A 27655-nucleotide genomic window follows, 5' to 3' on the forward strand; every position below is an offset into this window, starting at 1 on the left:
TGGGACTTTGAGTCTTCAAAATGTCCAATGTCACAGACTGGGACTTACTTTAGAGTCAGTTGTATTTACATTCAGTATGACTTGTTATGATTCAATGTGAAAGAATATACTGCTCAATAAATAATTATCACTTCACCACCTCTCTTGACATCTAGGCACTTGAGAGTGAGTCAGAGGCAGAATACAGGGACAGTGAAGAGAGGTCCATTGCTGAGGTGAGTGATGAAAGGGAAATGACAGTTGAGAGTAAATTGTGATGTGGACTCTCATCCCAGGATTTTAAGGAAATCAGTGGGGATATTGAACAGGAAACATTTCAGTCAAGGGGCATCATATGACCAATATAGACAGAAGAGCAACATTTATTTGAACATTTAAGTCAATGATACCATTCCTAGGTGAACTTAACAACCGTATGGAGTCAGATCAGTCTCAATATGAATAAATGCTCACAGAAGGATTCACAAATGTATTTTGCGATTTATATATAAATGACTCTCCACAACAATATCTCTCAATGCACTCACAAATAATTATTGTTGTATATAAATGTACAAAAAATGGGCATTTAAACTGCTTTTTATTAATTCAAAGACGGCTCTGAATTAATAATCAAATATGTTTCCTTTCTTTACTACTGGATGAAATTACAAAATGTACCCATCATTTCCCTCATGCTAGTATAGCCACATAAAAGTATCAAACCACCTGTTAAAATGCACCAGAATACAGGAAATCTATATTTTTTTTCGCCCCAACACCCCCCGTTAAAAATGTCCCCCCCACATTCAGGATGCTTCCTACGCCCATGGCGCTGACACAAAAACACTCAGGGTGGACAGAGCTGGAGGCCGGAGGGCAGTCATGTCTCTGTGAGCTGTTCTCTGTGAGCTGTTCTCTGTGAGCTGTTCTCTGTGAGCTGTTCTCTGTGAGCTGTTCTCTGTGAGCACTCGGCAGTGAAGAGCAGAAGGGGGTGGGAAAGAGAAAAGGATAAAGAAAACACTCCTGAAAGAAGTGCAGAGCCACTGGGTTCCTGTGAGGAAGCAGTGAAAGTCCATGTTGTCACTCCCAACTAACCATGGGAGCTTTTACACATGCTAATCATGCTAAACGAGGAAGGGGTTAATATCTCTGACCTTCTAATAGGGATAAAGGATGTGAGACAATATAAAACATCGGATTAAATGAAGGTGTTATATGTAACATTACCGACAATAAAATGTATAGAAACTGCAGAACTAGGTTATATATTTGGTTCAGTTGTGCATTTCCATTTCCCCAAATGTCTCCAACATTTTCAAACCCATAGAAAAATGAAATGTAATTGTAATTAATGTAAACATCCTCCTGTCAACTGTGACTGTGTTGTATTCCCTTTGAGCATGCTTCCAGAAGATGTCCTAAATGTACTTTTTATCCATTTTTACCATGCACTTTTTTAGATGTTGGTGCTTTATAACGCTATATTTGAACCGGATACGATTTTGTTTTGGTCCAGTGTACAGTTGATACCCATCAAATGTTAAATAAATCTGCGTATCAATAAAATATTGCCACTACTACATCACTGTACTTTAACGCAGCCTTTAAACAAAGTAAATCAACACTTAGGATATCCAAAATCCATGAAAATAATGGGCCTCAAATCCAAATATCAGAATAATAGCAATATATAACTCCAAATCTCGCGATACAATGATTTCCCCGCACCAATATAATACTGTTCTGTTAATATAATAATCCTTCCAAATAAAAGTCCTCAGTAATGCTCTGTGTGGTGTCTCTTACCCAGATCCTGCCCACTGTGGTCCTGGGAGTTCCTGCTGGAGGTGTTGGATTCTCCGTCTCCGCTCCAGATCTTTCCCGTCTTGCGGACCCCGATGACGGCGGCCTCGCAGACGACCCCCTGCTGCTTCAGGCGTTTCTGAGCCAGCGGGGTGGGGGGGCTGCTGCTGCCGAGGGAGGGGGAGCGGCTCTTCTCCCGGTATAGGGGGAAGGTGGAGGGGCTTGGGGATATGAGGCTGGACGGACCCGACGAGAAGTCCTCCTCGCTGGAGGTCAGGTTCTCGTTGGAGCTGCAGTCCGGCGTGTAGCCTCCACCTAACGGGGGGGGGGAAAAAATCAAGATTCATCACAATGTTTATATAGATTTGTTTATTCCACACATTCCAGTTATTTTAAAGGTCACCTATTATGCAAAACCCACTTCTTCATGTCTCTTCTACATCAACATGTGTCCCCTCTTCTTCATGTCTCTTCTACATCAACATGTGTCCCCTCTTCTTCATGTCTCTTCTACATCAACATGTGTCCCCACTTCTTCATGTCTCTTCTACATCAACATGTGTCCCCTCTTCTTCATGTCTCTTCTACATCACCATGTGTCCCCTCTTCTTCATGTCTCTTCTACATCAACATGTGTCCCCTCTTCTTCATGTCTCTTCTCCATCAACATGTGTCCCCTCTTCTTCATGTCTCTTCTACATCAACATGTGTCCCCTCTTCTTCATGTCTCTTCTACATCAACATGTGTCCCCTCTTCTTCATGTCTCTTCTTCATCAACATGTGTCCCCTCTTCTTCATGTCTCTTCTACATCAACATGTGTCCCCACTTCTTCATGTCTCTTCTACATCAACATGTGTCCCCTCTTCTTCATGTCTCTTCTACATCAACATGTGTCCCCACTTCTTCATGTCTCTTCTACATCAACATGTGTCCCCTCTTCTTCATGTCTCTTCTACATCACCATGTGTCCCCTCTTCTTCATGTCTCTTCTACATCAACATGTGTCCCCTCTTCTTCATGTCTCTTCTCCATCAACATGTGTCCCCTCTTCTTCATGTCTCTTCTACATCAACATGTGTCCCCTCTTCTTCATGTCTCTTCTACATCAACATGTGTCCCCACTTCTTCATGTCTCTCCTACATCAACATGTGTCCCCTCTTCTTCATGTCTCTTCTACATCAACATGTGTCCCCTCTTCTTCATCAACATGTGTCCCCTCTTCTTCACGTCTCCTCTACATCAACATGTGTCCCCTCTGTGTAAAGAGGTTCTGAAAGTTTCAGGAACAAAGATTCTCTCTCTTTTTGTCCTGATCCATTTATATAAAAACCTGTCTGAAAATGAGCTGATCAGATTTTGGACACTTTATGATGTCATAACGAGGTTTTGTCTTGTGTAACCATTAGGCCCCCCCCCCACCCCTTATCACCTGAATCTCCTCCTAGAGCACCATTAGGCGCTTTCACACCGGAGTACTTTTCCCAGATATAGTACCTATAGTTCCTGGGATGTTGCGTTCACACCAAAAAGATCTGGAACTAGAACTTTTTTTCTCGAACCTTTTCCTCCCTTTTCAGTCCCTGCTAGAGAGGTGGTACTTTCCTGGGGAGGAAAAGGTTCCAATTTCTGATTGGCTGGGCGAATTGCAAACCACGCCCCGTAAAACTCCTAAAAGTTTTGTGAAGCAGCCATTTTATTTGCTCGCATTAGCATTATTAGCATTAGCATTAGCCCAGCGCACCAACGGAGAGAGACTAACTTATGGCAACACAAAATAAAACGTGGGAGCGGTGGAGTGATGAAGAGATGTCGGCGTTCTGGCGATTTACTCGGGACTTCGGGTGGCAGTATGCGCCGTGAAGTTGTTTGCAGCCTGCCAGTAAACCCAAAGCAGAAGAAGAAGAAGAAGAAGTGACGTCAGCGGCTTCATTTGCGTAATCCTCCCTTTGGGACTTATTCCGGTGTGAACGCGATCTACTAGATAGTTACGGAACTAAAGAGTTCCGGGAACTATTCCTGTCCTCCAGTGTGAAAGCGCCTATTGTGTTATTTTTAACCAAATATCTCTCAGAGGGGCGTGGGGAGGGGCTCCTTATTTTCATCTAAAGTAACAGACAGAGAATCAGCACTTTGGAAACAGGGCTGAAACAAAGGGGATTATGGGATGCTGCAATGATCTGTTTGGTGTTTGGAGGCAAACACTTCAGAGACATGTTCTGTATATATCTGAGACCTATAATATGTTGATGAAAAACAGTATAATAGGGGACCTTTAATGATAAAAGATCCACACTCACCTCCCACGTCGTCGAAGCTCCCTGGAGAGTAGGACCTCCGGGGCCAGGTGAGGTGAGCCTCCTCCTCCTGGCTGTGGTCCCGGATGTGGATCACTCGAGGCTCCCCCTCCCCCATCATCCCCCCCACGTACACACTGGTGTAGGGCTGGCACTCGGACCTCCCCCCCACCTCCTCGTACGCCCCGTTGACTCCCTCCGTAGATCTCCCTCTCTGCACCTTACTGATGTCCCCCGATGCAGCAGAAAGGTTCCCAGGAAGTGAATGCAGGGACCGTTTCCTCTCCATCTGCATGGCCTGACTCCCCAGGGTGCTGATCTTGTCTGAAACCTCCCTGTCATTGACTTTGACCAGGCCTCGCTCGTGGTGGTACTCCATGTTCACGTAGAAGGGCTTCTCCATCACCGACAGGCCCCTCCCGTCCCCTGCAGAGTGAGAGTTGGCCCTCCTGATGCGCTCAAAGTTGGACCTCAGAGCGGCCACGGAGCCTGTGCTTGGAGGATACTCAGGAACCTCTGGACCAACATCTTTCTGTTTGCTCGGAGACGCTGCATCCACCTCCAGATGTGCTTTACTGCTTACTTCATCTGTGTGCAGAGGTGGAAGAAGTGTTCAGATGCTTTACTTGGGTAAAAAGTACCAATACATTACTGTCAAAGTACTTCATTACAAGTAAAAGTCCTGCATTCAAAATCGTACTCCTCCTGTGTTCGTTTCTCCCGCCTTACTTTGGTATTCCTAGTCCAATTTTAACTGCTCTTAAATTAACACAAAAGTCATTAATCATCACCAAATGTTATTTAACTCCCTTTTAAGCTGTAAACAATGTCTCAGGTTACTGGTTTACATGAATAACTGCAGAGAAAATAGACACTGAAAATGTCATGCTTGTCGATTTGTGGGTGTGTACTATCTGGTGGATGAACATAAACCCATTCACTTCCTATGGCGGTCACCATAGGAGTTACAAAGTTGACTAAAACCACCCAAAATGCAATGAAAGTGGTGATCAGTAATTACATGATATGTTCTAATGCCTACTGTGGAGGATATCATAAAGCCCTGAGGCAATAACATGTAAAACACAATATATATTATTGATGAAAGTAGTAAAACGGTCAGATTTGACCTGAACACGACAGGAGGGTTAAGTAAAAGTACAAAAGTATTATCAACAAAATGTTGCCTTTATGTGTGTATATAATCATAATTATTATACATGTGACATTTCTAGATAAATGTGTGGCATCACGTAGCACTTGTACTGCTGTAGACAAACCACGTTCTGATTGACTTTTTGTAAAATTATTAAATAATTTGACTCTTTTGTGACTTTAAGAGTTAGTCCACTAGTTTAAATTTGAGAGATGCATTTTGTTAAAAGTAGCTGAAGCTGTGAAATAAACGGGTGAAGTAAAATTTCCCTTTATTTTAATTGTTACCCTAGTGATACATGTCCTTTCTACTGTGAATTTGTATATACTTGCTGCTAATGTTAATGTTTTATTCTTATTCTATCTTTCAAATATTGTTAACTTGTGTAATGCTGGACAAATCTGCCGCTGTGACAAACAAATCTCCCAGTTTGGGATGAATAAAGTATCTATCTAAATGTAGTTGAGAAGAAGTATGAAGTAGCTCAAAATGGAAATACTCAGGTAAAGTACAAGTACCTCTAAATTGCACTTAAGTACACTACTTAAGTAAATGTACTTAGTTACTTCCCACCTCTGGACATAACAAAGACTTTGTTTCACAGAGCTGGCAGGCAAACATCGGGCTGATATTTGGTACTAATGATCGATTGCCTTCTTACATCCAGCTCAACCAGGTAATGTCAAGTTAATGTCCCCACCTGTGTCTGTGTGCTGGTCTCCATCGTTGATCTGTGGAGAGTTTTTAAATCCCCACCGCTGCCCATCGTAGGATTTCCTCTCTTTGGCCAGCAGAGTCTGCAGGTAGATCATGCGGAAACGCTCCTTGTTCACTTCCTTCTCCAGTTGTCTGATGGACGTCTTGCATTTGTCCAGCTCCTGCTCGATGTTCCCCAGTGACTCCAGATCCATGGAGGGGGGGTCAGACTCAGGGAACTGGGCTTTCCATGCAGCCACAAACCCCACCGGCTCCACCATGATGATTATTATTATTCAGAGGGGGGAGGAGTACTCATATCGTGTACTAAAAGTAGAAAGCGTAGGAATACTCTGTTACAAATAAAAGTCCTGCATTCAAAATGTTACTCAAGTAGAAAAAGTATTATCATCAAAATATAGTGAAAGTAGCGACAGTAAAAGTAGTCATTGTGCAGATTGGTCCATTTCAGAATAATATATATGATATGTTTTATAATGATTGATCATGAAAGTGTTCTCAAAGCTGGTAAAGGTGCAGCTAGTTTGAATGACTTTGTATACTGCAGGGTAGCTTGTGAATTTACTCCAAGTGGAACTAAAGTCTGATTTACACTTGATTATATTTCACATCATTCATCCACATCTGTGAAGTAACTAAATACATGTAGTGGAGTAGAAGTACACCATTTACCTCTGAACTGTAGTGGAGTAGAAGTATGAAGTAGCAGAACATGTAAAGTCCCTCAAAAAGGTATTTGAGTAAATGTACTTAGTTACTTAACGCCACTGTGTTAATATTATACCTCTAACATAGACTATTCAATCAAAACATGAAGCTGGATCTGACTGTTTACCTTCCATAGTGTTATCCAGAGGTAGAATCCACTTTAAAGTGAGTCAAAACTGTTTCAGTTGCAGCATTTACTCACAAACACAAAGAGAAAATCCTCTCTCCTTACTCCTGTTGATGCAGTCCACAAAAAAACGATTGTTATCCTTATTCCTGGTATTTAATCCCTTCTTTGTGCCCGTCTATTCTCTGGAGATGTGTCCCCCTCTGTGTTTGCTGTCAGACTGAATCTCTGCTGCTGCCTTCTCTCTCTCAGTCAGCAGGAAGAGAGGAGGGGCTTACACTGCAAATGCATGAAGAAAAAACGTACAATAATATGTCAAAATGCGAGTTTACAGGCAGAGCTGAGGTAATGTTGAAAAACACCTTGACAGCTGTGAGAAATATATCTAAAAAAGCATAAAAACTGACATTGCAAGACATACGTAGTCCAACGTCGTAGAGAAGAGAGAGGAATTTTTTTTGCAAGAAGGTGAAGGAGAACGAGATCCTGATTTTAAAAACAACTACCTGCTTCTATTTTTAGCCCCAAAAAGACTACAATTAACTTAATTTCCACCTTTGTTTTCCCTTAGCTTTATATATGTCTCTCTTTCGGACCCACTTCGCACTTGTGCTTTTAGTTTTGCTCTGAAAACTCAGCTGGTTAATCCTCCCAAAATTCATTGTGTCACAACCTGAAGCAGAGTTGCGAGGAAATGTCGCCACCTGTCGGTCAGAGACTGCAATTACAGAGAGGTGCGTTCAAGGACAGAGAGGTGCGTTCACGGGTACATTCAAGTATGGACAGTGGTATAAAAGTAACCAAGTGTATTTACTGTATTTACTTTGTATTTTCAAGTAATACTTCTGTAACCTCTGCTTACACCTATATGCCATTTTATATGCTGTGAGCTGATTATCGAGCCTTCATTGTATGAGTCGCGGGTACACTGTGTATGTGCGTATTCCACTGTAGCGCCCGGTACATTAATGGGAAACCCTAGTTTGTACTTGTTCAATACATTTGTAACACTGTACACCAAAAAAAAAGAGATCTCACTCCAAGCTGAACTCAAATGTTGGCAGCCCTGCAAGTATTGTACTTTAGTACTTTTTTGCCACTAGGACCGCCAGAGATTTTTTATACCTAACACCGCCACCTGGGTCAAATTGACCGGCTATTAGAATGCATTGATTTTCAAGGTAAAATGTTCTTTTATTGAACAGAGAGTTTTGATCGCACAGGGATGAAACGTATACCAATATAATCTGTGGACTCTCAGGGCTCGACATTATAAATGGCCCGCTGGGCCGGAAGCATTATTTATTTAGACACAGCGGCCAGCATACTTTCAACTCGCTCCACAGCTGTCACACTCCTTCACTACAGACTGTCTCTATCTCTCTCTCTCTCTCTCTCTCTCTCTCTCTCTCTCTCTCTCTCTCTCTCTCTCTCTCTCTCTCTCTCTCTCTCTCTCTCTCTCTATCTATAACTATCTATCAATATATCTATCCATCTATCTCTCTCTCTCTCAATCTATCTCTCTCTCTCTCAATCTATCTCTCAATCTATAAGGAGGAACCGCAGTAGACAAAAGGCGTTGCTATAAACAACATGTTTATATGAAAAGGGGTGGGGACCCGCTTGGCGGAAATAGGTATAAATGGCAATTTGTTGGGTGATTGTTTCAATCTGACTTCATATTGACAATTTTTAACAACAGAGGGTGGTACATAACACACTTTCAGGAAAAGTCACGGACTGGGAGACTTTAATATTTTATTGAAAAAAAGTTACATCAAATATAAAACAGCTCGGGGTCAAATTGACCCCGTTGGCGGTTCTAGTGTTAAGTATTTCCATTTCATGCTACTTTATACTTTTTACTCCACTACATTCCGCATAATAAGTATTTTTACATTTTATGCTTTAAGTTGATTTGATTCTTATACTTTTGTACTTTTAATTAAGCAAAGTCTTGAAATCAGGACTTTTAATTGTAACGCAGTATTTTAAGACCATGGTATTTGTACTTTTACTTAAGTAAAGGACCGAAATACTTATTCGAAACACTTAGTATGGAGATTTACTGTGTTCATGTACTGAGCATAAGTACAGAGGATGCGTTCAAGGACAGCATTTTGAGATTTACCAAAAATGCTTTGTATATTGACTATATGTAGGCCAGTATCATGTATATACTATTGTGCTTTAAGCTCGATTTATTTGTAGGCTATGTATTTTTAAAGCTTTATTTATTTTGAGTATGTGAAAAAAAAATTAAATAATTTTTGTATTTATGTTTTACTTTTATAATTATAATACATAATACATAATAAAACATGTTTATACTTTTATTTAAAATTAAATTAAATCCATACATTTACTCAAACAGTACTCAACAGTATTGAGACAGTAAATCACTGGTTTAAATAAATTGTAATATTTATCTGTGTTGTTGATACTCTTGTTTAGTCAGACGATATTAACATATTTACACACAGCGTAGAGCCATCATTTATTTCATATAAAAGTACACATTATAATGTATTAAAGGCAGAGCATAGTAACACTATATAATATCAGTGAGAAAAGGCCTTGTAACGGTCTAAATCCATATGATAAAACATAAAGAGTAATAAGTCAAATATATATAAAACTTCACAGATTTAACAAGGATTCTGGTTAACAGATGAGACTATGTTTTGTTTTACTTCTGAGCGAGTGTTAATTCATATTCGCCCCAAACTCTCACACATTTGTCACCTGGAAGCATTATTAACACAGACATTTTTGCAGTAGTAACTTCATATAAACTCAAAAACACTTTGTAACATGAACAGCTTTTTAACCTGTTAAGCCCTGAGCCTGTTTTTCAGGTCTCAGGCTCGAAAATGACATTCCCAGAACAAATGACCATATCTTCCCTTCTAAAAGGGTTAAATTAATAATCTTTGTTCTCAAATTAATGATAAACCTGTGAGTTGGATGTAGAAAAGTCAGAATCAATATAGATGTTTTTTATTTTAAAGAAAATTCAGATTTCACAAAAACTGTAAATTATAGTGTCCGTCCAACAATTCTTTTTTACTTATAGTGAAAACCACCCTTGGATGATGGGTTAGTAGACTAAAAGCTTTAGGAATCCAAAGTGTGTGGTTGTGGACGTGAGTAAATGGACTAATACAATGGATGAGATGGAAGATATTAAAGCTGATCGGGATATGGATATACGTTGGATGCCTGCCAAGATAAAAGGAAACGGAATGGAGCAGAGAGAAATGTTTGTTACGACGCAATGCTTGGATTAAAGTGCGGATTGAACGATCAAAAGGATTGATAAAGTGTGATCCTAAGCAGCGGTGCCGCCAGGGATTTTGGGCCCCGTGAAAATATATCACATTGGGCCCCAAAGATATTTGTTTTGATATATATATATGTTGTAGTCCTGTCTCCCTTCAGATATGTTAAGTGGCATGTCATTCAACACAATGCTGCTCACCTCCTTCAGTTGGGAGAACAGCTGGTTCAGGTTCAGCCTTATGGGGGGACAGGGCTGCTGAGCCTAGAGATGGATCTGTAGTTTGTACAGCGCAGGTCAGGTCAGATCAGGTCAGCAGGCCACACAAAGAAAAGAGGGCAAAGAGGTGGTAAACCCTTATGCTTTCCTGAACTGAATGTTTGATTGTCTAAATGTATATACTTTGGGAGATAATAACTTTCCTAATGAACCAACACTTTTATTTAAAGGTCCCATGTCATGCTTTTCTGTTCTTACCCGTCCCCGTGTGATGTAGCTTTCTCTGCATGGAACCGGTCTGCAGTCACAAACCCTCAGTACACCCTGTAGCGAGTACATGCCGTGTTCAAGTTGATGTATAACATGTTTTTTTAAATACATGTTATATATCTGAACACATTTGCTGCAATAATTATTATGTAATAATAAACTTGCAATCAGAAGTCAATATAACTAATAGATCTAAGTTGAAACAAATGTATTATTACAATCTTCTTAACTTGAAATGATGAGTTATATAAATGTAGAACTTGAAAGTGTGAGTTATAATAAGACTGAAATGTGAGTTTATTTGACTAGGAGGTCAATAAGGTTTCCTTGCTCTAATAATGTCAGATTGGTATTTGTTTCAACTCTGAGTATAAAGTTAAAACAACTTAACCCTCCTGTTGTCTTCGGGTCAAATCTGACCGATTTACTACTTTCATCAATCATAACTTTTTTGTTTTACATTCAATTGCATTAAGGCTTTATGATATCCTTCACAGTAGACATTTGAACATAGAAATTGCTGATCACCACTTTCATTGAACTTTGGATGATTTAGTCAACTTTGAAACACCCATGGTGTTCCCGCCATAAAGAAAAGGAATTAGTAACCATCCGGATCAGATAAAACACACACACACACACACACACACACACCACACACACACACACACACACACACACACACACACCACACACACACACACACACACACACACACACACACACACACACACACACACACCACACACACACACACACACACACATACTCTAGATGTGTTCCCCCCCTTATGTGCCCATCCCCAGTTTGAAAGGGTGTTAAATGACATTTGGTGGTGATTAATGGTTTTTGTTTTAATGTAATAGCAGTTAAAACAGGACCGGTCAAATTTGACCGCAAACACCAAAGTAAGGGGGGGAACGAAGACAATAGGAGGGTTAAACAACTTAAAAAAACAATGTTAATACAACTAGAACCTTTAAGTCATATCAACGAGATTTACTTGCATTAATGAGTTGAAACAAAGTTTGTCTTCAAGTTGACTTGATTTGCTTTTCCAAGGCAGCAGGTGGACTTTCATTTGCAAGTTGAACTGACATGAACTGTTTCACAGTGTGTAGCTTTTTATTTATTTCAAAGTGGGCCCATTTGAATTGTATTTATTTCCTTCAAATGTGCAGAGGACTCCCCAAGTGCTGTGTTTCATTTATTTTAAAGTAGGCCTGTGTATTTCTTTTTATTCTCCTTATACGAGTTCTTTGTTTATTATTAGAGGTTAACAGTTTTCTTTAATGTAATAAATAATACATGCATTCTCACACATTCTCACTCCCAACTCGGCCTATGTTGACGTTATGTCAGGGTCCCTGTCGTCACTTTCCAACGCAAGGGGGGGCCCTTTAGCGTCGAGTTCCAACTATCAGGGAGTCCCATTGACTTAGAGCTCCCTGAACGTTGGTAATAGACCAGTTGGGATCGCGGCTAAATGCTCTCCGCAGACCCATTCTCACAGCGTTTATCAACCTTTTTCTAACTCAATATCAAGCCACACTTATTGTGTTTACTTCTTTATTTTAATTGTATAATGTCGGACTTTTGTTGCTGTCAGTTAGGGGGAGAGTAGGGGCTCAGAAAACTGAAATCTGGATTGTTTCATCGTTTTTTCCTTCTAATTTTGTATTCTTTTCTAAACCACACACTGCTATTTACTCAACAATAAGACACAATTATCCTTGTGTTTATTTATTTGTTTGATTGTATAATGTTGGACTTTTGGAAGTGAGAATGTGTTGGTTTTGCGGCTCCAGACAAAAGAAATGGGTGGAAAAGGGGGCAAAATGGCTCTTTGGGGTCCAAAAGGTTGCAGACCCCTGCCATAGTTTATGGGCGCTGTACGCTATCAATCAATCAGCTATTTCAATACTAACCTGTTAGAACTAAAGCCTTGAGGTTTAATTCTCACACAGAAACAAAGCAAACCAGGAGAAACACTTTTGAAATCAGCTCACTCTCAGAGTTTCATGGATTATTAAAGAAGTTTTATTATTTTTTTGGTACATAGCAAATGACAGCGATGACAACATTTGTTAAAAAAAGCCACATCAAAAAACCTTAATTGGCGAAAGCTAAATTCTTCAGAAATGCAAAAAACAACAAAATCAATCAAAATTCTTATGAAGCAAAAACATTTCTCGGTTCCAAAATCACAACACTTGTTTACGGACAATGTTAACATTTTAAGTACGAAATAATTAGTCTCCTGAATTTGGGAAAATCCTAAATCACAAAAATAATCTGAATTCTTTGAAAAAAGTGAAATTCAAAAGAAATTCAAAATGTTTCATAAAAGTCCAAAAGTAATGATTACAGATTATTGATCATCTTGTGAAATAAGTACAATCCTCAATAATACAAAAACAAGCACATCTCTTGATCACATAACAAAGCACATTACCTTTTAAAAAGGAAACTTCTACCAAATTATGTACATTTTTAATTACAACATGTTAGTATTTAATATCTTATGAATTTGGGAATGCTCTCCAAAAGGTGGAGTTCTTAAAAACAGCTAAATTACTACAAAATACAGAGAAATACCATCAAAAATGATATAATGTAAGAAAAATACTGAATGATTGAAAATGATTACAAACTGAGCTCAGTACATGTGAAATAAGAACTTTGAAGAAAAGTTACAATCTTATACTTTTTGGCAAATTACAAATATAATCGGATTTCTCTGAAAAAGCTTCTTTTTTTATACAAACAATCTCTTCAGACTAAAATCAAGCTAAATTCTACTGAAATCACATTTTTCAATAAAAAAAACATCTGCATTGTTATGAAATAAGAAGTGTTTGGACTATTTACTTTTGTTCAATTCCTATTTGTATATTGTTCAGCTAAATATGTCCCTGCTGCTAAAATGACCCATGTGACCCACAAGGGGATCAAATATCCTATCTCGCTGATCAGATGAATTGTTGTGAAAAACGTAACATTTTAAAAACTGTACTTTGTCTTATTTGTTGATAGAATAACAAAAACCCTTGTTGTGCTCGAGGTCTACAAATCTAACACTAGGTGGCGCTGTAACGCGTTCCTCCTGTTATCTCAGGAATCACTACATTAGATTCAAACATTGGGTTTTGTAACACTGTTTTTAGAGGATATTTGAACATTAATATATGGCATTCATTGGCCAACTTAGTTCCTGAGCGGCCTGGGTTGGTGTGTCTGGTTTCAAACTGCACCGACTGCATTGACTTTTAAAAATAAAACTAACTTGTGATGTTTTTTAAAGATCTTCATCTTCAGTGGGAACCAATTGGCTTGGAGCTGACAGGAAGTCAGGAAACATGAGGCACTAACACATTGCTGGTGACTTTCAGAGTGAAAGCTATATTTTCTAACGTTGGTTAAAATCTATAAGAGCTGATAAACCCATGTGTGTGAGAGGAGCTCCTTGGAGCTGCTACTCTGCTCCCTGAGCTCCTTCCTCTTCAGCAGGAACACCCAGGTAATCCAGCTCAATGTCCTCCTGTCGGCTCGGCCTCCGCCCCCTGGTGGCCTGGAGAGACATGACAGCACACAGTGAGACTTCCTGCATCACTCCTGTTCAATAACACACACTGTTTCATTCAGTCAGTGGTGGAACAACAACATGTTTCAGTACCTCATCATTCAGTCAGTGGAACAACAACATGTTTCAGTACCTTATCATTCAGTGGTGGAACAACAACAACATGTTTCAGTACCTTATCATTCAGTCAGTGGAACATCAACAACATGTTTCAGTCCCTTATCATTCAGTCAGTGGAACAACAACATGTTTCAGTACCTTATCATTCAGTCAGTGGAACAACAACATGTTTCAGTCCCTTATCATTCAGTCAGTGGAACAACAACATGTTTCAGTCCCTTATCATTCAGTCAGTGGAACAACAACAACATGTTTCCGTACCTTACAGTAGAAGTAAAGGCCGACGGTCACCAGCAGCACCAGCAGCTGAGTCAGCGGCAGGACGACGGCTCGGATGATAAAAGGTCCTGGATCTGATCGAACACATGGACAGCATCACATCAAGAGTCAGCAAACACACAGAGACCTGAACCCACTTCAGCATGGAGACTCCTCTACAGTTATATTACAATAAACTACATCTTCTTAAGATCTTCATTCAACCCCAACCCTTTTTCCTGTTCATACCAGACAGTAGGACTGTAGGGAGAAGCTGCTAGCTGTATCTGTTGAACAGTCAGTACTCATGGCAATACTCCAATGTAAACTACAGCTGACTGGAGAATTGCTGTTCTGGATTCATGTCTTCACGGTTCATTGCACTTATTGTACGTTGCTCTGGAAAGCTAAATGTGATGTAAGGGTGTGACTGCTTCAGGGCTGACAGTAAAACACTCAGTCCTCACCAGCGTTCTCCTGGGGAGCATCACGCTCTGTCCTACAGTAAACTCTAACAGCTCACCTGTGACGGTGATCGGAGAGCACACGGCTCTCAGAGGAGAAGTCCTGAGAAAAAGCAGAGACATAAACACAGCTGTAGTTTCCCTGGTGGGCGGGCTCTGCAGCCGGGAACAGGAAGTGGGCAGAGTGATTGACAGCTGGCTGGGTGTAGTTGTGAGTGGAGGAGCTGAGCAGGAAGGAGCCTCCTAGGTACTGAGGCTGGATGGAGCAACTGATGGTGAAGGTGAAGCCTCTGAACACCTGGAACCCCTGCTGCTGGGCCCCGGAGACCCCGTACATGGAGGAGGACACAGAGATGTTGGGCTGAAACAGCTTATCTGTAGGTAGGTAGGTAGAGAGAGAGAGAGAGAGAGAGAGAGAGAGAGAGAGGAGAGAGAGAGAGAGAGAGAGAGAGAGAGAGAGAGAGAGAGAGAGGAGAGAGAGGAGAGGAGAGAGAGAGAGAGAGAGAGAGAGAGGATTTGATTTGTTAAAGACATCTCTTCTCATAGAAACAGAGTTCAAAGCAAGGTCTCCCTCCACCACAGAGCTCACAGATGGAGTGAAACACTAACGGTTTTAAAACTCCTCCATTTTTTTTCAGAGAGTGAAATCTAAAATCTACACTCACTCTTGCTTTCACCAAGTGTGATGCCCCTGTGGGATCATCAGGGGAGAGGGTGTGGCTGCACTGATTGCAGTGATTCAGGACACCTGGGTCTGGTGCCCTGGAGCTATTTAAAGCCTCTCTGTCTCGCTCTCTGCTTTCTGCACCCGGTTGTGGTTGAGTATGTTCAGTTGTTTCACTTTGTGCACTTCAACACTCTCACACTCATACATGTCCATGCAATCCTCACCCTGCACTTACATTACTGATACCACTGACATCCACACCTCATACTTCATTTGGTTTTGCACTTAATCAATTTGGCTAATTTGGACTTTTTGCTTTAATAAACATCTTTTGTTAAACCGTTGACATGGTGTGTCTCCTCTTTGTTGTGGCCTTTTTAGCCAGGTCATAACACCAAGAGAAACACATGTTAGTGAGTTGCTGAGCTGCTGTACTGTTTACTTTGTTGTTCCTGCTTTTGGAGATCCACATGTTTGCCTGCCCCAGCAGCAACAATAAAAACAGTCTCTGTGAAAACCTCCTCTCAGTCTGAAGACACCGCTTTGAAGACATTACAAAGAGCTTTCAGTCTGTGACAGTCCAGGTAGCAGAGAGGGATAGTCTCTTTGTCAGAGAGAGAGAGAGACTAACAAAGAGACAGAGGACATGATGTCATAAACAATGTCCCTGATGGGCTTACCTGAGCAGGTGAGATTCAGGAGGTAGAGAGAGGAATATGATGCTGCACACTCCCTCAGAGCAGATCCAGACTGAACACAGTCAGGTCTGATCACCAACACAGGTCTCAATGAGGACTCCTCTCTCAGTCCCACAGAAACAGCAGAGCCACAGTCGAGATCTCTGCAGGCGACTCCTGCTTCCTTCAGGGTCCAGAGAGAGCCCCCCACTGGTCTCCATTCTCCCAGATGTTCCACCTCCAGAGCTCCTGCACAGCGACTCTCTCCTCCCTCCAGCTTAACACCACCAGGCTCTGAAGAGAAACAAGAGAGTGATCAGAGAGAGAATAAAGTGAGTTTGATGAGAACAGAATGAACCAATCACAGCTCCTCTCTACCTGAGCAGGTGAGGCTAACAGCTGTGCCAGGTGAGCAGGTGTTTCTCTCTGAGGCTGAGCTACAGTCCAGGAGAGCAGACTCATTGCCTCCACACTGGAACTCTTTGGTCCACATTGGAGCCTCCCCTTCTCCATAGAGCGCCCCCTGGAGGACTGAAGGAGCCCCACAGCCCAGCTGCCGGCAGACCACCTGAGCATCCTGCTGGTCAAAGTCAGCCTCACACACTGAGGACCAGGACGGGTTAGACTGGTTAGACTGGTCAGAGTTCACCTCCAGTCTGCCTGAGCACAGACCAGTCCCCCCCAGCAGCCTGACAGAGTCTGCAGAGGACAGAAGGTCAAACAGAGGTCAAAGACACACCATCAAAGAGATGAAACTATATTTCAGAGATTCAAACTGGACTCAGTTCCAACATGAGTTGATGATGAACAACAGAACACATGTTTATAAGAACACAGACTGCAGGTACCCTCACATCTACATCTGATACCCTCTAGCAAGTGGTCTCCATTAGTGAACCCTTTCCCTGTGTCTTCAACAAAACCTCCTCCTCTGCAGATCCTCTGCTCCTGCTCAGCTCCACCTCTGCTCTCACACAGACACTTTCAAAAGGTTTCATTCTTTACTCTTACATGTGTGTTTCACATGTGTTATCTGATTGGTGTTTGTAAACACGTTGTTCTTCAAACATGGCGTCATCATTGAATTCAAGCTGTTGTTTGTATATTGATCTCGTGTTTTCCATTAAATGGTGAATTGTATCATTCTAGAGGTGGAGGCTCCAAATAACCCGGTGGGTTTCATGACTCTTCATATCAGCCGTGCTCCAGGCTGCAATGAGTGAAATGAAATGTAATACTGCTTGTTCATTTCTTTTGGTTCACATTACATTGATACATTTTAGAGACACAGAAAGCATAGAGAGGCAGAATCTGGAGTGAGACCCTGCTGTGAGGATGATGGTTCTGGCCTCTCCCCTCTCACTCTTTTGAAAACTCTGAACATGGATTCTTGTGACTCTGTAAATGAGTGCTATATTTTCCTCCTTCATCTGCGGGGTCTGTGGGACGTCCTACGTTGTGTTTGCGCCGCGCTTCGACTATGTGAACTATGTAGGCCAATCACAACAGGCTATTTTACATTGGCCTGTTGTGATTGGATAGAACATCTCACACAACAGAAGCCTGAATACGTTAATAAATGTTGCTTCTAATTGTATTCATTTTTTAAAGGGAAACTTATCTTTGCTATTATTTTATTATTTAATTATTCATTTTGATAATCACAAATAGAAATCCGGTAAGCTATATTTTCTCTCAGTCATTGTAGATGAATGAGTGGGTGGGCCTATAGACCCAGTAGCCCACCCACAACGCCCGGCTGCTTCATACACTGTTCATCATTTGTTATTTGGGTTTGTGTATTTTTTCATTCTAAAAACAAGAAAATGAAAATGTCATCGATGATGTCACTGATGATGTCACTGATGATGTCACTGATGATGTCACTGATGATGTCATTGATGGGTTTACCTGAGCAGGTGAGAGTCAGGATGTCTCTAGAGGAAGATGATTGTGCACACTCCCTCAGAGCAGATCCAGACTCAACACATTCAGGATCGATCCCCCACACAGGTCTCCTTGAGGACCCCTCTCTCCCTCCCACAGAAACAGCAGAGCCACAGTCCAGCTCTCTGCAGGCGACTCCTGTTGCCTTCAGGGTCCAGAGAGAGAGAAAGCCCCTCACTGGTCTCCATTCTCCCTCATGTTCCACCTCCAGGTCTCCTGCACAGCGACTCTCTCCTCCCACCAGCCTAACACCAGGCTCTGAAGAGAAACAAGAGAGTCATGTACCTTCATTGATATTAGCATATTTTAATAATTAATCATTTATACTATTAATACTTCCGAGTGATAATCAGATCAGTAACTTCAGCTCTCTATAAACCGGTGGTGGGAAGTAATAAAGTACATATACTCAAGTACTGTAAGTACAGGTTTGAATTACTTTACTGGAGTATATGGTTTTATAATACTACTACATCACATGTATTCAACAAAATGAGTTCAAGTACTGTAAGTACAGGTTTGAATGACTGGTAACACTTTATATTACGGTACACATATTAACCATCAACTAGTTGTTAATTAACATGCTTATTAGCAGTATATTGGCTCTTTATTAGTCATTATAAAACACTTATTAATGCCTTATTCTACATGACCATATTCTACAAGTAATAAGCCATTAGTTGAGAGCTTTTCCTCAATAACCCTCTAATTAGTGCTTATTTATTGCAAGTAAGGAAGTTATTGTTCATAAACAGATATGTGTTCAAAGAAATGAATAAATAACATAATGCAACCTCTGTGCAAAGCTTTAGTGACCTCCAGCTCAATGAGACTACATGAACCTATGCCCCTACATGAGCTAAGTCTTGTGTATCTCCTAATACGTTAAGGTGGTCGGGCGGTGGAACTCTCACTCTCTCTCCTTCTTTCCATTCCCCAGGTATAATAAGACGCAAAGACCCCAGGCTAGCTGGCCGCTCCCTTGCTAACTTATCAACCTCCCTGTTTCCTCTACCGGGTTTCCTAACCCTCACTTTCTCTCTAAGAAAACCTTGTTCCTTATCTCTTAGCTTGTATCCCTTTTTCAGTTCCCCCCTTCCTTCTCCGTTTCTGTATCACTCCAGTGACCGGATTCTAGGGTTTGATAGAGGTCTCTTATGTACAACTACGTTAGGAAAAGAGGTATTCTTTACCAGGCTACTTTCAGGTTCTTTTATTAGCTCGGTACATTTTGCTTCCGGTGCGTCCAGCACTTTAAAATCCCCCATGGGGTGCTTCACTCCCGCTTGCACTGTTTCTAAGGATCCTACTTATCCTACACTGCACACAGATAAGAAAGACAAATAATGGCCCTGCCACAGACTGCACTAGCGAATACATTCGGGGGGCTGGTAACCCTGGTCCAGGGACGGGGTTTGTGATCTCATCTAGTGGGGAAAGCCCTACTGGGTGCCAATATGGCCAAGCAAGGATACCTTCGTGAAGAGAGACTGGAGCCTTTGGAGTGGGGACCTTATGTTCCCGGTGAATGTGTAATTGGTAGAGTTGTTAATGCCATGGTAAGATGGCACGGCCCAAACCATGAGAAGCCGGCACGGCTCCCTAATGGGCCGTCTTTGAATCCTCCACAGGATTGCCTCGTCTCGGAAAGAGAGGGAGGCAAAGATGAACTGTGCAGAGACTGCTCTTTGGAACACCACCACTAGTGTGCCCTTGAGTAAGGCACTTAGCCCTTAGTTACTCCAGGGAGAATGTCCCTGTAATTGGTCATTGTAAGTCGCTTTGGATAAAAGCATCAGCTAAATGAAATGTAATGTAATGTAATGATAGTTGGCACTTGGCCACCTCAGGATAAGGCAGCAATATCTAGCTGTCATTGCACGTGGGATGGGGAGAAATGAAGGACCTTCGAGTCCCATCTGGGACTTTTTCTGTTCAGAGCAGTTTTGTCTGCTAGTTCAATATAGGATCCAATGCATTCTGTTTTTGGTCAAATGAAGAAGACATTTGTGAATGATTTACGGCTAAAAATGTTCTATGCTTTCAATAAAGCTAAGTGGGGACTTTTGGCTTTTCTTATTATTCTAGCTGTCGCGATAGTTTTAGGTGTTTTGTTCAGATTTGGACTGCTTCAACCAGCACTACTGTACATCACAACATTATGTTTGTTCCTGATCAAATTCACCTTTAAGATGATTTGGCTGGCCCTTAAACTACTAAGGCTAATCTTAAAATCTACATGTTTCTTTTTGGGTCATGGGTTAACAAAACAAGGGAGTTAAACAAAGGAAGACATTTAGAGAGAGAATCCTGTTGTTCAGGGGAAATGGAGAGGTTGGCTTCGGGAGATCAACATGATTTCTCCTCTCCCAACTTTGCTAAAAACCTTTATCCATAAAAGCTGCTTAAGAAAACAATTATAAAGAACATTTTCAAAACTGCTTAGAGGGAGATTTCTCCTCTTTTGCCTCTCCTCCTTGCTGCAGGCTAAGCACCGGATGTTGATGTGGTTTGACATGCAGCTCTGAGATAGAGATCAGCACCCCCGCCCTTACATACTCTCACTACTCTCTGGACCTGAGACAGTGACAGCACGTAATGGAGAGACCGAACGTTACCTCTGAGAATGCTTCATCCCAGTCAATACAAGAGATCCTGATTGGAATTATTTTGACTATTATTTAATTTAGTTTTGATTACCCCAAAGTCATTAAAGAATGGGGGATTTGTGACTTTGATCTTAGCTATCCCCATTTTCCTTATTAGAAACTGGCAAAATGGCCTTATCAATCGGCCAACGCTGAGTTGTTTATTGATTTATCCATTTTGAGCAGAAAGGAGAGTTCAGTTGTGTTATTAGTTTCTTCCTATCAGGGAGCAGTTCAATAAGTAGAATAATGTTAGAAGCTTTTTAACTGCTAAAAGTCATTAGAATAGGTTTGCTCACTTTGGAGATTTTGACCAACTTCCTTTTGTAGTATCTGGTGTTTATCCAACTCCTGGTTGGTAGTAATGAATTTAAAACCAAGTAGATGTAACAATATTTTTAAGAAAATGTGTGATATTTACTATAGCAATGTTTCAGTCCCTTTATAGACGTTCTGTTGAGTGGTTGGTTGGTGATGGACGCTTATATCAGAGAGAAGATTTATCTGATCATTTGTTGCCAGCATCTAGGAGGGGTCTCTCACTGAGACTCTGCGGGGATAACAGGGAACCACCTCGCTGGTATGTTACAGAACATTTAGAAGACTATTTTGACATTAGTCCTAGGGAGCTTGGGGAAGGGTCTACCTGTCCTCCTCCGGCTAAGAAGTCTAGAACTTCTGTGCCACCAAACTAATCTTTTACAGCAGCTGACCAGACGAGGGCTCCAGAAATGCTGTGGACCTGACCTGCTGACATTGTGCCGTTAAAAGTGCAGAGTATCTTGATTTATTTTTAACATCATGTTACTATACATTTTTGACTACTTATGATAATGCTGTTAAGCCATTTAGCTTTGTGTTGTTTAAACCCACTTATATACTCAGTGGTGCATATCTATGTTTTCTGATATACATGATTGTTAATCATTATATTATTTTATTTTTGTGTGACCTTATGATAATATTCAATTGTTTCGAGATAAGTTTGCTTTTTAAACTTTGACAAGAATTTGCTTTTGACTTTTATGTATTACTTTGAAATCAAATGTTGATTACATTTGTCTTCTGCTTGACTATTTCAGGTAAGCGTTTTCAAGCAGTCAAACACCATGCTGGGCCTGACACATAGTAAACACGTTTATTAAGAGGTGCAGATGGTGAAGGTAAAGAACTAGTGTGCCACCCTCCCCAGTGATGGTATCAGAGAGGGGGCCGCCAGCCTGAGGGGCCAGGCGGTGGACGGAGGATTTGACTGCCCTATAAGGGTACCTGATGGTCCTTGCACTAATAAATGTGTATTGTCCTTAACCCTAATCAGCGACATCGAATCCTGCCAGTATGCCACGGCCAAGAGAGGGTGTTGACAGTTCTGCTGTTTAAGTGGCCGTGTCAGACCTGACCTCTACCTCACCTACCTCCATTAAGCTTACCATTGATACAAAGATGCTAAATTGGCTGTAAATAGAAAGGATGCATGTTTCCATCATGTCTTTTCAGACGTGTGAAACCAGGCATGTGAGAATAGATAGAACATTCTGAACTTTTGACCTATGCGCACTATGCATTCTAGATGGGGCAATAAAAGTGTAAAAGTTCCAGCCACAATTCTGAGAAGGCGCTTGTGGTTTTTGACACCTTGAGAGCGGTTACAGCGGGTATGAAGACAATGAAGCACAGGATGCAGGCGGCCTACGCAAAGGACTTGAACCAACTTCCTGGGCCAGCGAATCGTAGAGACAAGCTGTCCTTATTGTCTCTGTTAATAAATGAAGTCTCTGTTAATGAATTAAAGTATAAAGTTTGCATATTTGAAATGAAATGTTTAAAGAAAAAACTTGATTCTAAACATGACATTGACAATGTGTTCTGCTTTCATGAAACATGTTCATATTCCTTCTTGTTAAAATTGCATATCATTACTATAAGTCTTTATTTGTTTTAATTTTAACTTTACATTTGTAATTGTTCATTAAGTAAAAGTTGAACGTGACCTCCTTCTCCCTCAAAGATAGAAAAGGGGAAACCACCTGATGCAGTGAGGGAGGAGGCAAGAGACCTGGGACGTGCACAGACATTTGGAGGGGCTATTGCTCTAAACTGGAAAAAGGGCCTCCCCCCGATAAAAAACACAAGACCTTTTGAAAATTGTAACTTGTTTTTAATGTAAAAGAAACCAAACAATTATTACATCAACTAAATTGAACAGTAATTCACATCTCATAACAAAATAAGCTAAGGCGACTACTTGCATTCGGTAACTTGATTTTAAAAATGAAAACCAGGGACATTTTTTCTTTTGCGGTCCATATCTTATCAAAAATATCTAATGTTAGTAACTATTGAAGACAAAATGGGGACAATTCTGTTCTAATGTAGTTTGACCATTGTAACTGCTGTGCAGACATACATACTGATAAAATAGGGCCTCTAACTAATTACCTTAAATAAACTCACTAATTAATGAAACCAGTTCAATACGCATTATTCTTATTCTTATCATTCTTTATGAGCGCAGTAACGGTAATTACTTATTTATTTAGTATTCCATAACTTAATAACAGAGATGGTCAAACTAAAGTGGTAGAGATGGCAGAAATCCTACAATGAAGCGGGACAGTGAACTGTTCACGACACCCGTGAAAGGGCGATCAAGAAAAGAGAGCGAGCGGCCCGTTGAGGGAGTTTACAGATGAAAAGACACAGAAAGACAGAAGCACAATAACAACAAGTAGGCTATATTTAGGTGTTTTTTTGTAAATAACCGACGGTATCAAGAGGAAGTAAAGTCCCCTGGTTTGTCCCTTATACCCTAACTGCCATGATGAGACAACTCAAAATGAAGTTTCCAAAATCCGACACTGAGGTGGTCTTAACGCACCGGCAGATGACAGCGCTGACAAAGTGTGTTTCGCGCAGCGAGATGCTACAATACTAATTGTGGGCTTATCATATTGATTCGGCCACAACAGAAAAAAGAAAAACAAACTCTCGCTCTCTCCAGAGGGGCAGGTCAGCCAAAAAGGCCAAACGGGCCGTTGCCCGGGCAACATTAGCCCGTACCTGTGCACGTCCCTGCAAGAGACTATAAGATGATCTGTGAAGAGAAAGGAGAGGTTTTTTTGGCTGTTTGAGGCTTGAAGGCTTGGGGGAAGTTTTCTGAGGCCCAAGCCCTGGGCCTGGGCCTGGGCCTGGGCTCTTAGGCTTTTTTAGGACATTTGACTTGTGAACCTGTTGCTTTTGTATTTTGACTTTGTGTCTTTTGTTATTTTTTGGATTCTTGTAAATCCGCTATTTTTGTTAAAACCTTAATAAAACCGGTTTGTACTTTGTACATTTCGACCCAATTCCTGGTCTCTCTCGTGGTTTCTGAAGGTATCTGCTTGGTCTTAGAGTGAGGTAAGAACACCCTTCCTTGGAAAAGGCTGACATTAGTTGATCATTTGGATTTTAAATTGTTTAAGGGGAATAGAAACTCTGCTAAGGTTAAACTATAGTTTCACATTATGGGTTAGGCTCACTTTATTAATGTTGGACTCTGGCTGGGTTTGATATTACTTTTGCATTGTTTTAATTGGTATAAGGGGATCAAAATGTGGGGGTTAGGGATTGAGGGTCCTGAAGCTGCCCTAATTACCAAGGAGTCTCCCAACGACACAGGGTTTCTCCTCCAGGGGCAGTTTAGATACTGCTCTGGGGTTCTACCAGCCCACCAACACCTACTACACTATACACTCCGTTTTGCTATCCTAGCGGTCCGACATCCGAAGCTGGAGTGCCTAAATAGGGATACGACGGGCAGTTTGTTGTTAGAGGCCATGCTGTAAACGCCCCCCTAAGCAGATTACGTTGCTCTTGCGTGTAGATTCTGGGGGGTTTTGAAGTCCTAAAAAGATTGGACGGCCGTTCACCGGAGCCTTATCAGCACCAGAGTTCGGTATCGGAGACAGCCTAGATATTAACGTTGGTTGTATCGAAGTTAGATTCCTTTTCAATGTGATGATCTGATGGTATTTATAAAGTATAATCATGAAAAGTGGTGGTGATGAAAAGGTGATGATGGTTTGTTGTTTACCTTTGAAGTATATCCTGGTTTCACAAACATGGTAAAATCATAAATGATGAAACTAGGATCAGTTAGTGGTGAAGTCTTTAAACTACATCATGTTTTATGATAACGGTTGTTTACAGACTGTAATCACTTCAAGAGTAACAGGGTGAATAAACTGAGCACTTTACCTGTTGAGTTGTGTTCTCCTTCAGCCTGGAGTCCTGAGGAGAAATCAGAAGATAAGGTAAACAGAGTTTTCTATCATCTCAGGAACACGTCAGTGAACTCACTCTGGAGTCATTTCACCAGTTTACTCTAGCTGAGAATAACACGTTCATACAGAGAAGTCACATATTCAGAGTTAAAGCAACAGTTCAGTTTAGAGAATATGCTCCTTCAATTCAAATGAGTCATGGTGCACCATCATCACACTGAAACATGTTCTACAGCAACAATTACATTAGGAGGAACCACAGAGGAAAGAGATGCTGCCAGTTCCCACCTTCTGCTGTCACCTGAACGCCTCACTCCCCTATCACTAACTGCAGACATTAACTAGCTGACCTGTACCTGTTTTAATATGACCTGGTATAGTGTGTGTGTGTGTGTGTGTGTGTGTGTGTGTGTGTGTGTGTGTGTGTGTGTGTGTGTGTGTGTGTGTGTGTGTGTGTGTGTGTGTGTGTGTGTGTGTGTGTGTGTGTGTGTGTGTGTGTGTGTGTGTGTGTGTGTGTGTGTGTGTGTAAGACAGCCAGGGACGTGCACAGACATTTTGGGGGGCAGGGGCTCAAGTGAGAAAAAGGGCACATCCCATAATCATTTATTTAAAAAAATGTAAAACTAAAAGTTAAATATAGTTGCACATCTCTGGCTTACCGACCAATTAATTTTAATACACTCACGCAATTGTTTAATACTCAACATAATTCTACAAAATAATCAGTTAACACAGAGACAATGGTCTACTTTAGTATTCACTACAAGAGCAGACATCAACAAAGGAAACTATGCCACAATGTGCATGTTTTTATGCTACTAGTTAAAATTGCTATAATAATTAGTTTATTTTAGCACAACATTAAGTCCTTTGAATTATTTTTGTGGTATTCAAATAAATAACACTTCAAAATCAACAAAAATGGGAGGGAGGGAGGGAGGGGAGAGAGAGCAGCGGAACTTCAGTCTAATCTCCCGACCTGATATTTTTATTTTTTATTCAATCAATATATTTTTGGAAAGTGTGCGCAAACAGCAGTAGATACATATTCATTTATTTATAAAAGAAAAGAAAAAAAAAAGCAACCCATAAAAAGGGCGCTTTCTCTGGAGGAAGAAAAAGGGCAGGGGCTCAAGCCCACTTTGAGGTCTATGTGTGCACGTGCCTGAAGACAGCATGAATATATGGAACCCACATCTGTCTAAAACCCAGACTTTATGAATGTATGGACCCCACATCTGTCTAAAACCCAGACTTTATGAATGTATGTCTCTAAACCAGATGGTGTGTGTGTGGTCGCCCCCTACAGGTCAGTAGCTGAACGTCTCCAGGAAGCTGCTTCCAGTCAGTGACCTCTGCTCTTTCTGATGATGATGATCTCTGTGTTTACTCCAGGATCCTGCCTGATCTGATCCATGCTGTACCACCTTCAGAAGGGGGGGTGGGGTGCATGTTTGTGTCCTCAAGTGTGTGTGTGTGTGTGTGTGTGTGTATGTTTGTGTGTGACAGTGTGTGTTTTTGTGTATATTGTTTGAGCGTCCTCCCATGGGTGTGTGTGTGTGTCTGTAAGTTTGTGTGGGTGTGTCAATGTAAATGTGTGTGCGTAAGAGTATGTGTACATGTGTTTTTGTTTGTGTGTGTGTGTGTGTAAAACAGTGTGTATATAGACCCCACTTATGCTTAAAAACCTGACGGTGTGTGTATTTGAACCCCACTCATACACACACACTATATCAACCACAGGTAATTCACAATAATGAACAATGGTGTAGGCAGACTCATTCAAATATGCAATAATAGAGATCAGTGTAAATGATATAATAGAGGTGTTAGAACGTGTTGGAGGACAAACACTTTGAGTTGTCTCTACACAAATATTAATGCCTTAATATAACTGAGTATAAACACACTGATGGGATGTTCAATACAACATTTATTAACCCAAAGACAAATAGAATAACAAACTGCTGTCTGTGTGTGTGTGTGTGTGTGTGTGTGTGTGTGTGTGTGTGTGTGTGTGTGTGTGTGTGTGTGTGTATATATGTGTGTGTGTGTGTGTGTGTGTGTGTGTGTGTGTGTGTGTGTGTGTGTGTGTGTGTGTGTGTGTGTGTATGTGTGTCTAAGACAGTGCGTGAAGTGACCCCACGTATACCCCAAAACCAGACTGTGTGTACATATGGACACCATCTAAAAGTCGCTACCTCAGTTTGTATGTTTGTGTGTGTGTAAGTGTGTGTGTGTAATATAGTGTGTAAAGTGACGCCGATTATGTGTGTGTGCTTGTATGTGGGGGGGTCTCTGTGTGTGGTCAGTGTGTGTGATTGCATGTGTGTGTATGTGTGTGTGTGTTTGAATGGCTTGCTTTCAGTGTGTGTGTGAGTGACCCCAATGGTGCCTAAAATCTGAACAGTGTAAATATATAGACCCCACTTATGCTTAGAAACCAGACGGTGTGTATTTGGACCCC

General features: G+C 41.1%; 2 protein-coding genes across 4 annotated transcripts; both read right to left on the reverse strand.

Annotated features, from left to right (window-relative positions):
- Positions 1-1507: 1507 nt before the first annotated feature.
- Positions 1508-6996, reverse strand: LOC117484786 (breakpoint cluster region protein-like). Of its 3 annotated transcripts, none has more exons than XM_034133220.1 (4): positions 6896-6996; positions 5939-6261; positions 4086-4670; positions 1508-2100 (listed from the first exon to the last, which is right to left on the reverse strand). In XM_034133220.1, the coding sequence occupies exons 2-4, from the start codon at positions 6213-6215 to the stop codon at positions 1760-1762; spliced, it is 1203 nt and encodes a 400-aa protein (XP_033989111.1). In that variant the 5' UTR covers positions 6216-6261; positions 6896-6996; the 3' UTR covers positions 1508-1759. The 3 variants fall into 3 exon arrangements, with proteins under 3 accessions (XP_033989111.1, XP_033989110.1, XP_033989109.1); XM_034133219.1 differs by having other exon boundaries at positions 6866-6996; XM_034133218.1 differs by having other exon boundaries at positions 1509-2100; positions 6791-6996.
- An 8043-nt stretch (positions 6997-15039) lies between these two features.
- Positions 15040-26605, reverse strand: LOC117484770 (CD5 antigen-like). Its single transcript, XM_034133198.1, has 6 exons — positions 26542-26605; positions 25163-25195; positions 18240-18491; positions 16707-17027; positions 16332-16622; positions 15040-15359 (listed from the first exon to the last, which is right to left on the reverse strand). Exons 1-6 carry the CDS (start codon positions 26603-26605, stop codon positions 15040-15042), a joined length of 1281 nt encoding a protein of 426 aa, XP_033989089.1.
- Positions 26606-27655: the final 1050 nt, after the last annotated feature.

Source organism: Trematomus bernacchii, unplaced genomic scaffold (genome assembly GCF_902827165.1).
Source record: "Trematomus bernacchii unplaced genomic scaffold, fTreBer1.1, whole genome shotgun sequence".
NCBI classification, from domain to species: domain Eukaryota; kingdom Metazoa; phylum Chordata; class Actinopteri; order Perciformes; family Nototheniidae; genus Trematomus; species Trematomus bernacchii.